The sequence below is a fragment of the Merops nubicus genome, unplaced genomic scaffold, assembly GCF_000691845.1.
Source record: "Merops nubicus isolate BGI_N331 unplaced genomic scaffold, ASM69184v1 scaffold4565, whole genome shotgun sequence".
Taxonomy (NCBI): domain Eukaryota; kingdom Metazoa; phylum Chordata; class Aves; order Coraciiformes; family Meropidae; genus Merops; species Merops nubicus.
Window position 1 is genome coordinate 87,915 of NW_008610108.1, and position 11,216 is coordinate 99,130.

Below are 11,216 nucleotides of genomic sequence, written 5' to 3' on the forward strand. Positions count from 1 at the left end.
TCCTGATGTGGTTCAAGTAATAAACAGCAAAGAAAGTTTAAATTCAGACTTACCATGGGGCACCGTATATTCGGAATCCTTTAACTGTTACCTCTGAATCTTGTAAGTAAATGCTATTTGTCAGGAGTGACTGAACATTGTCAAAGTCCTCTGGTTTCAATTTGGACACAGAGGGAAAGCGGTAGTAATCTTGTTTAACAAGGTCTGCCATGAATTCCTTATCAAATGTCAGTTCATGATTCCCAGCAATCACTATTTTATATTCATATGGTAGGTTTCCTGAAATAACAAAAGAGAGGACTTAATTAGCAGATTTTCCTCCCACACCAGCATTGCTGGCACAATAAGCAGACAGCTAACAGTGACAGGATGAAATACCCAAGATCTGTGTGCACCTCCGAGTTGAGCAGAAGTTATTAATGCTGGTTCTCTTTCACTGAATGAAACTGTGTTAAAATATAAAGTAACACCACACAAAGCAATGTCAATAAGAACCGTGTACTACAGTTACCCAAACCATGCTGGTAGGTACCAAACCAGCTCCAAAGGTGGCATAAACCACCACTGCTCCCTTGCTTTCAACCAATGACACACTCATTTAGATTAGTCTAAGATATGTCACTGAGTCCTACCACAGTGTCCACTCTGGGTCAGTCAGCAGACCTGAGTCCCAGCCCACAGGACCAACCTGCAGTGAGATGCTTTGGCCGAGTGGGTGGGTAGACCAGAGACCACAGTACAACTCACAGCCAAGTCATGAGGGTACCAGGCATGGGGTACTCAGTTAAGCTGCTGGTTTTTTTCAAATTATGCTGTTATTTGGATTAATTTGTGTTCAAGTGGCATTTATTCCAGAGCCAGCCTCTTCTTCAAAGTTTCAATTCACTTGCAATGTACTTACAAATTATTATTACTATTACTAGTATTATTCACTTTATGGTAGTATCTCACTTCTGTGAGAAACACGTGTGTAGGAGAAACCACGAACCTCAGGCAAATGAAAACATAGGTAAGAAAAAGGAAATGTGGTTAATTCATTTACTGTGAGACTCAGAGATAAAGAATACAGACTTGATCACCCCAGTTCAAGGCAACTATTCCCATCATTTAGGAGAAGGTATGGAGCAAAAGCCCATGGAGCCAGATTTTTGGAGTTCAGAAGCAGATTTTCAAACACTTTGTACCAACAACCAGTGCCAGATCTTCCAAATAAACATACTGGGTACTGAGCTCCCTTAAAAATACAGTCCTATACCGCGGTATCTTCACAGAAGTTAGGTTCTTTTACAAAACCTGTTCCACTGTGACTTGCCAAAAATCACACATAAGGTTTGCATCAGAGCTAACTTCTACTGCCTTCACCATAAGCCAAATTTCCTAGTCTTATACAAAATCATTTGTTTAGGTGTTTATTCATAATAATGGTTTAGAAAACATTTGGTTTGTTGTGTTTTTTTTTTTTTTCATTTGTTCGTTTCTTTTGGGTTTTTTTTTGGTTTTGTTTGGGATTTGGTGGTTGTTTCTGGGTTTTGGTTTGTGTTGGTTGGTGTGGTTTGTTTTGTTTTGTTTTTTCATAAAGATAGGAAAATCGATCGTGGATATCTGTGGGTCCATCTTTCAGTTCTGGTACTCCCAACATCTGCTCCGAGGAACACAGAATCAGATGTTATGTATTTCTCATTAATACAGTTCTCGTAAACAGATGTAACTTCACTAGTTTAAAACTTGTCTTTCAACTTTCAAAACTGTTTGGGTTTGTGTTTTTTTTTTTTTTAAAGTAAATTTCAACGTAGAACTGCAAGTATTTACAACAAGATTAACTTTCTCCTAAATAAGACTTACAGGGAACCAGTCAAAACCCCCTGCTTTTCAATATTTACAGCACGGAAACAGGAATTACACAAGATACGTATATAAACATGATCTTTGCAACATTAGTTAATTCTGGATAGAAAACCGAAAAGCTACAAATCCCCCCGAGAAAAAACAAGCATTGACACCTCAGATCTGATCAAAATTCAGATCATACATATTCATAACTCTCTGCGGTGCTGCATTAGATTAAAAGCTTGGGGAGATGCAATAAACGCTCCTCTACCATTTATGCCTCACTCCTTTCCCTCTTCCTTCCTCTTCCCCATCTCTGCTACATGCTGCTCTGCAATTCATTTTTATTTAAAAACTCAGTGTGACAGGTACCTACAATTCCTGCTCTCTGTGACTCCTGGGCACAAGGCAGAATTACTGTTTTCTCCTCTCTCAGGGAACATAAAAGATACCACTGGCATGAAATTTGATACACTTGTCATAACTATCAATCCCCCAGAACAAGCTAGATGTGATAAAATTCTCAGAGAAGTAGTATGGAGCAGTTAAATTCAGGTTTCTGCCAAGTTATCAATGTTTGTGAGTTTTAGCAGAGAAACCTTCTTCATCTTACTGGATAAATGTCCAAGTTTTACACTTTCTCCTATTTATTTTCATGAACTTGAAAATCAGCATATTTTGCTGATATTGTATCCAATTAAGTCTGGAACATTTTCCCTTGAAGTCAATGGGTTTTTTACCTTGACCCTTCGGAAAAGAGGACCCGCAGTGAACACACATGAACAGAAACCGACAGTGGCATCAGTGATTAATAGAACACACACATGTAATGTTATACGTGCTATAGAAGCACCTGAAATCAGTAGAGAAAACCAAACAGTATTTACTAAAATTAATGTCAAGACAGGTGTTGATTTTACTAAGACTAAGGAAAGGCTCTGCTTGCTCAACTCTTGAGAGCCAGGAAGGATCCGGGGGACCCTGGGAGAGAACAGCCTCTTCCCAGTGCTGCTGGGGAGCTTAGGACATGGCCCCACCCATGAAACCTAAACACCAGGACTGAGGAATAAGGCAAAACAGACCCCAGAGAAGAAACCCTACAGGGACCAAAGTTCATCAACATCTACCTGTAGGCTCTAGCTCAGCAGTACTGCACACCCACAGTCCACGAGCCAGCAGAGATGGCTGCGGACGCAACGGCCGCGGAGCCAGGTCCCCAATCCAGAAACAAGACAAGATGTGCTTCACTCTCTATTTTAATATTTACTCCCATACTTTAATAGTTAACATAGGATGGGCACCAACGTCGGACCTGGTCCCCCACCTCCTTCCTTGACTTTACAACCTGTCACATTTTGCTTTCCTTTTCCAGAGCTGGCTCAGGAGCTAGCAATGAGCGACAGCACTCATCAGAATACAAACACATCAAAAGCCAGCCCTTAGCAAAGGGGAGTGCCAAGAGGAAGTCTCATCCATTTCTTTCCTCTTTCCTGAGGAAAGACTATATAGCACTAATAAATTACCTGCAATCAGATTAGCTATTTATTCATTGCATTCGGGTTTTCCCTTCCTGAAAAGCCCTGTGGCAATGCATAACATTCATTCTCTCTGATACAATTTATGAAATATTTTGGCCTGTTTTCCTGTGGCAGTCCTGTCCTTTGTCTATGATCTGCTGACCTTCTGTGTTTAATATGGAAGTATAAACAGTCACACACAAGATCTCCTACTCCCTGGTATTTTAGTTTCATCTTGACCGGATTAATCTCTGCATATCTACATCCATGCTGTCTGTACAGAAAGACACACTGGAGCACAACACACATCCTCATTTTACTCCACTGAACTTGTTACATTTGGTCTTTATTACTGTAATTCCTTAACTATTAACTTTTCCATAATGCATCAGTTATATTATTCATTCTAATTTATACCGTGAACCTGGAAAACGAACTGAAAAATTGCTTTCCAAATTAGGGAAAGTTTGATCTGTTGGCTGGAATGAGCACTTCAGAAACCACAATTATCAACTCCCAGAGTAATAAAACAACACAAGTATTTGGTGGTGGCAGAACACAGCGAGTCAGTAAAATGCTGAAAAAGATGTAGCAAAAAAGGAATGAGGGTCTGTATAGGCTGGTAAGGTAGGACTTCTTTTACTGGCTGCAACCACTTAAATCACTTCAAATTGTTGGCTGAACAACAGACTAACTTTTAATACACCTACTACATAGGATAAAGGGGGAAATTGGAGAGTTAGGAGGTTGTTCGGGTTTTTTAACCTATGTAAGTACATGGATTTTTAAGTTCACCTTAAGTACTTGATCCTAGAGTCTTTAATCTGTTCCCATTTTAATGGCATGCTTCATATTGAGCACAATTTAGTCACACAATCCAAGTTCTGTAGAGCTGCCAGACATGAAAAGGAGTTTGGCAATGAATGTTAACTGCCAAGTCCCTATAAAAATAGAAAATCACATTATTTTTTGACTACTGTTACCTACAAAACCCACAGAGAAGTAGGGGAATGGGAAATAATGTGATAGTAGCTGTTTGTATAGTGGTAGAAACCTCTATTTACACACAAATGCTACATAAGTGCTTTTGATGTGAAGCTCTGAATATGCAAACGCATTAACTATTCCAACCACACAACACTTCCACGAAATCCAAAGTATTTTCATGCCCATTTTATTGCCTCATAGACCCTTTGGCCATATGTTGAGAAATGGGCTGATACATCTTGAAGTACAAATTGTGGTCCCTTCAAAAAGTGGGAAAATCTGTACAAGTGAGATGTTTGTGCAAATGAATCATCTCCAATTTATGGTGTAGCATATAAGCTTCAAAAGTGCAAAACTGGTCATGGAGCATTCACCTATAACCAAACACAGAGATGTGGAGAGATAAACACTGAAGGAGCAGATTTTGTGTCATTCCTATGGGCTTCCAGTCACTACAGCAGCACAGGTTGCTCTCAGTTGCCTGGCTGTAGCTCCCCAAGCCACCTACCCATGGGCAGCAGGCAAGGGCAGCCAGCAGAGCCTGCTGCTGGTCAGCAGCTCTGTAACTGCCATGGAGGTTTCTCATGGAAAAAAAGCCCATTGCATCTCAGGGCCATGGTTACTCTCTCTTCCCAGAATTTACACCACAATCACCCCAGTCCCTCTTCAGCTTTTTAAAATACAGACAGAACATCTCAAAAGCTCTGACTTCTACTTTGGCAGCAACAAAAGAGTTAGACTGTGTAAGTACAGTTAAATAGGCTTGAGCTTTCAAATGGTAAGTTGTACTTAACAGTAATCCTAACTAACAATCAACTGGAGGTACTGAAGTCCAAAACTGGATAGGAAAAGCAAACGTCTTTTCCATTATGAGACTGACCAACTGACTGAAAATATTCTGACTGCTTTAATTTAACAGCCTTCACAAAAAGTCCTCAATGGAATAACTAAAACTGATGTCAAACAACATACTGGCTGCAAACATCATCCAGGAATTTCTATACATTGTATCTCTCTATAGAAATTTACAGAATTAAACGAATAAACCAGCAAAAAAAGCTGGCAAATAAATAAAAGACAGAACATGCACAACATCAGAATATGCTTCCAAAGAAGTACAAAGAACTGAAGAAAGAACTGAAGTACAAGATCTCTCAAAATCTTCTTGATGAAAAAGTATTCCATCAGCTTTTTAAATGATCCTGGCCTCAGACAGGCAAAACACACACGGGCAACACAGCAAGAGGAGCTGAGGAATGAAGGTTTAATTGTTTTGCCTTTATGCAAAGAAAACATTAGAGCACAGCACAGGGAGAAGCAAAGGCTGAGACCCTTGAATTCCTGTGATAAATCTAAAGCTTGTACATTAAAGCTCCCCTTTGTTGAAAAGGCTGTTAGACACAACCAAACAGAAGCGTTAGGTAAGTGCAAGCTCTGCCTCTGACCTTTCCCTCTGCAACCGTCAGGCTTCATTAATTTCACGAGCCCTGACAGCTCTAGTGTTAATACTCACACTTGCGGATCGAGCCACACAGCAGGTTCAGACTGCTACCTTCTCCTCTGAAACTCATGCATTAGGTTTTCTTCCATGCTGGCAATGGAAAACCAAGTCTAAGAAACATTAAACACAAAAAACTATGTTACAGTAATGCCAAGGCTGAGTCATAAACCCATGAAAGCGAGGAAGCCCTGGGTGAATCTTGACACGGCATCTGGGTCTCGGCGAGGCGGTGCCAAGGTTTCACAGCAAACACCTCTCTGAGCCACCACAGGTACAGCTGCTTCTTAACCTCTGCAGGCATCCTGGAGAAGTCTGGTGCTGCAGAATCTGCAGCTCCTAACACCAAGAGCTTCCATTGGGTCTCCTCTCTGCACAGGTAAATGTGATTTTCACACAACACTAGGCCGTAACAACACCTGGTTGGTTCACTGTGGGCCAGATTTAATGATGCTCCGCATTGGTAACAAATTCCTTGCTTTTATGTATTTATGTCTCAACCATAACATTATTCTAATGTAACTGTTTGTGATTAATATCCTTCTCCTCACTGTTAAAAGTGTGGCACAACATGAATGATAACCTTGCATTTCACTTCAGCGTTCCACGGCTGCTTCTCCATTACTCTGACATAACTTCTGCTCGGTTTTGATCTCCAGGTTGGTTTGGATTTCACTGGGCTACTGTTATTCAAACTTTTTTTTCCTGAAACATGGAAAGCTTCACTAAAGTTTTATCAATTAATACATGACATTTATTTGTTTCAAAACAGACAATATCTGAAGCTTTTGCTTAGTCTAACCTCCAAAATAAAAGGTCTCCAAATTTTGCAGCTCACAGCACTGCCAACTTTAGATGTACAAAGTTCCCCGAATTGACTTTAAAATTAGAAAATATGAAACGGAAGCAGCACAAATTGTTGGCTAGTCCCTGGAAAGGCTTTCTTTTCAGGCTTGTAGTTACGTAAAGTAAAAGATGGAGCCATAAAGAGGGAAAAAAAAAACAATTTTTAAAAATTGTCTAACTTAAAGCCACAAAAGCTGACAGCTATGTAGTTGCCCTTTGAATCTAGCAAATTCTGAAAACACCACCCTCCATGGAAATGATAACAGCCATACTTTTCCCTTTCACATTTAAAAATTCTTCTTGCAAACATATAGCTCCTGCTACTCTTCTCTTTCCCATCGCAAAGCAACACAAAGGACTACCATGTCTGCACTGGTGCTAGATGTGCACACCTTCAAAGAGATTCTTTAATTGAAGCAGCACTCACTCAGGAAACTATATCAGATTTTAAGGCAAGAACATCTTTTGTCTGGCAGAGCTGAAGGGTTCCTCTAAACTGAATTACTTCATATTTACACCTATGACGAGATTTACATCTAAACCCCCGGAGTTTAAGGTCTATAGTGCACAGATACTGCAAATACACAGAAATATGTTGTATTGGGTCAAACAGAATTTTAGATTCTGTCTTGTGATCAAGATCTTAATCACAGAATGTTAGGGGTTGGAAGGGAACCAAGCTGGTAAGTTTTGGATTGACTTCAGCTCGGTGTGGTTTCAGAAGGCTCAGATCTTGAAGTCGTGAATACCAATTCAGTCTTGAATACCAAGGCTGAGAATGGGAACATAAGAACATAAATTCTGCCTTCACAGTGCCAGTGGGGCTAAGTAGAAATGTTCTCCTCAAACTTGATTAAGACTAAATTGAAAAGTAACATTTTTGGTTACTATTACATTAGGCTAAAATATAGACATGAACCCTAATACTATATAAATCTAATAAGAAAAAGCCATCTCTATTTCAAAATTTTCAAAGCATTCTCTATAAATGCATCACAGATCAATTTACATGGTACTTTTGCCAATAAGCAAAACGGAATCACAGGTTCCAATTGGCTTAACTCATATTGGAAAGTGCGAAAGCAAATGCTAGAAAATGCAATTACTGCAAACAAACTCCATTTTCTCCACTCAGGAGGGAATTTCAGGGAACATTTTATTGCCCTCAAATAATATTTCTAAAGGCATCAATACACAATTCTATTTTCTTTTCTGAGTCCCCACACTATATAACCTAATCCTCTATAAAGAAACTCAACAGATTTTGAAATAATATATTGGTTGTTGATACTACCTTGTGCGCGCACATATTGTATCAATTTAAATGATTTTTCTCCACAAATCTTAAGAATATAAAATCCAACAGTCACTGTCTGATACAAACAGGATCTACTTCCCATTACATACCCTTTGTCTTTGCAATTTACAATTCCAATTAAGTCTTTTTTTCCTAAAATAAATGAGTGAAAGCCATCAAAAAGGAGGTCATCTTGAGAAACAATTACACAGAAGGTAATTAAGCTAATCATAATTATCACAGACAATGTCTTGGTATTTTCACATACATATATTTTCACACTGCAAAGGCCAATGAATGCTAAGGACAAGATTTTCCAAATGAAGTGAAAGCTTTATTTGAAAGAGAAACAGGTCTGGATATCAATTCCTCTCTACTTACTGAAGGAAAATTTACTGAAGGAAATTAGAATTTTGACTACAGCACCCAGATCTAGATTCTGCCTCCATTTTTTTCTACCTTATTGACAGGGACCTTTATGTGAGCTGCAGAACTTCATTTTCTGACTACAGGATTGAAAACCACACTTCTATCAGGGTATTTCCAGTATCTAACTACCTATCTTTAGATAAATAAATCAGCCAGGAAACAAATATAATCACCAAAACCATTGTCCTGTTTCCCTCCCCTCTGAACTTGTTCCTGTTATTTGTTTTCTCCTTTTTAAATGAAAGTTTCTGAGGCTTACAAGCACACAAAGCAGCAGGCACATGCCTCCCTCTAGCTCACAGCAAGGCAAAGGCTCGTCAACATTTCTGAAAAAATCCCTCCAAATGCCACCTTCATTCTCTATCCCAGGAAGGTGGTCAGAGCATTTCTTATGAAAGCAAAAAAGCAAATACATAAAGAAGAAAATTCTGATAACTATGTCTTTCTGTAATACAGTATATTTTACATCTCCATTTTTATACATGGAATCGAAATCCTTCCTTTCAAAATGAAAATTTTTAAGTACATGATTGGTAAACTACAAAACACATCGTAGCTCAGATTAACTATCAATAGTAATGTAAAGTGGATAAATTCCCATAGTGACAAGGGGAAAAATAATAAGCAGGGACAGCAAAAATAATCACAAAGAAAATAAACTGAAAAGAAAAAAAAAAACAAGATTAAATATTTTTTAAATATCCCAAAGGTTTTAAAAGCACGGACTGATGTCTAAACCAGCTTTTTAATAACTCTGAGAATATAAGATTCTCCAATGTGCTAAAGCAATTAGTTGCTTCCGAAATTTTACCCTGTGTTCATGTTTTGTCTTTTACTTGTAAACGTTTAAGACGTTTTAATTTAAGTTTTATAGTCAAAGGTGGTTTAAAATATGTTTTCAAATGGTGCCATTGATGTTTGTTGGGCATTTTTTCATCCTCTTCTAAGTCCAAAGAGGAGAAATCTAAACCTTGAACTAAAGTCCTCTTCTAAAAGCAGCCAACAGCCATCTGACAGCATTAGGTACTGTACTGTATTTCAGAACCACCTCCACAGACCTTTCCTGAAATTCTTACAGGGTAAAAACCAAAGAGAAAGTACACAGGGAATGCAAAGAGAAATTACAGTCCACCAAAACTATTCAGGCAGTTCTTTATGAACCTCCAGAATTATTTTCTGAATCCCACGTTTAAGTTTATTATTCTAAATAAACCTAAACATTCCATTATAGTCTTTCAAGATGTTCTTGGATACCAGGACTCTCCTGAGCCCTGTAAGGAAATTCCTTTTAATAACCCAGCCCACGGAGAGGTTTCTTAGCTACTAAAGGAGAAAACCAAATCACTCCAGCTGTATCATGTTATTACAAGGAAGTGAATTCCTCTTACGCAGTCTTTTTTTTCCTAGTCATCTAGAATTGCCTGAGCAGAACAACACATAGCCTCAGATACCCTCCTTGTAAGTTTAAGCACACGTAGTAACCCCAAACACTAAAAAAAAAAATGAGGAGGAAACGTTAGCCCTGATAAAGGTCTAAAGCAACAATTATGGAAGTTGGTGCCAGTGATTTCTGAGTTCCAAATATCACTCCTGCTACTATTTCTTGCCATCTCCTCTCAAACTTCAAATAACAACTCCTCTCAGAACTTCAAATAACAAATAGCATTCATGCTATAGCATTCCAGGACCTCATGACAGACAGTTCAGACTGAAGTATTTTAAAAATCCAAGGTGCTACTCCCTGAATTTCAGTGGACAAACTGGTGTGCTTGATAGAATAGAAAGTAATGTTATGAAATAGCTCCTGACTGTCCTTCCAAGGAAGGACGGACTAAAGAGATGAACAAAAAATACTATATGTAAGGCAAACTCCTTTCTGCAACATGAAGTTTGCATGCTTTATTTGTGATAGAATTCAAGTGAAATTACCTTTCCTATCCTTATTACAAGTACATGGGCACGCTACTGCAGCCATCTCTACTCCTTAATAAAATAACTAGTAAGCACCTAAACTACTACGGTAGTGAAATGTTTTTAAATCAAATTAAATGGATATATGAGATTTATGGTACTTGTATCTGTGCATTTGAATTTACAGTAACATCTTCTCAAGGTGCAGCAAAACCTGTATGAGGCATAATCTGTACTTTCCTTCTGTGTACGGAAGTATGCAGAGGATTCTGGTACATGAATAAATATTTCTCTGTAATTAAACACTATCATTAACTGTTGAGGCATGCAGGATCTGCTATTTTTCATTTAACGTGCTTTCTGCAGAGTAGGATCTCTCTTGACTTACCCATTCTAGCCATCATTTCCAGACTTTAAAAAAAAAAAAAAAAATTAAAACCCCTGCCATAAAGAGGAATGATATGCAGACCCTAAGAATGAAGTGACTATTGTAGTTAATCAGGTCTGCTCATTAAGACAAAGCACTGAGAGAACAGCTATTTCAGTCACTTGCACAAAGGTAACACTTTATTTCTTTATTTATACTCCTTCCTGCTAAGGTTTTGCCCTTTCACCTCGAAGGCAAGCATCACTGTTTTTACAGCTGGCTTCATGGAAGCATTTGTTTATGAAAGGCTGTATTGCTTCCACTCCAATTGTACAGACATCCTCTACAGTGACTCCCTCAAAGGGCAGAGCCCCTTCTAAGGCAGAGCCAGAGCTGCCAGTCCCCAGGGCAGGGCTCTCCCTCCCCTCCGCAACAGCCATCCTCGCTCAGGCAATCCCTCCCCACCTTCCACGCTCCACCTCGTGCCACAGGATTATAATTTACAACCAGGAGTCTGCAAGTAGTGAATGGTTTTCC

General features: G+C 38.8%; 1 protein-coding gene across 1 annotated transcript in view; it reads right to left on the minus strand.

The window, feature by feature from the left end:
- Window positions 1-11,216, minus strand: part of MPPED2 (metallophosphoesterase domain containing 2) — a 96,912-nt gene that overhangs the window by 45,557 nt on the left and 40,139 nt on the right. The window contains exon 3 of the mRNA XM_008940775.1: window positions 54-279. Within this exon, the coding sequence (XP_008939023.1) occupies window positions 54-279 (226 nt within the window). The remainder of the gene's footprint in view (window positions 1-53; window positions 280-11,216) is intronic.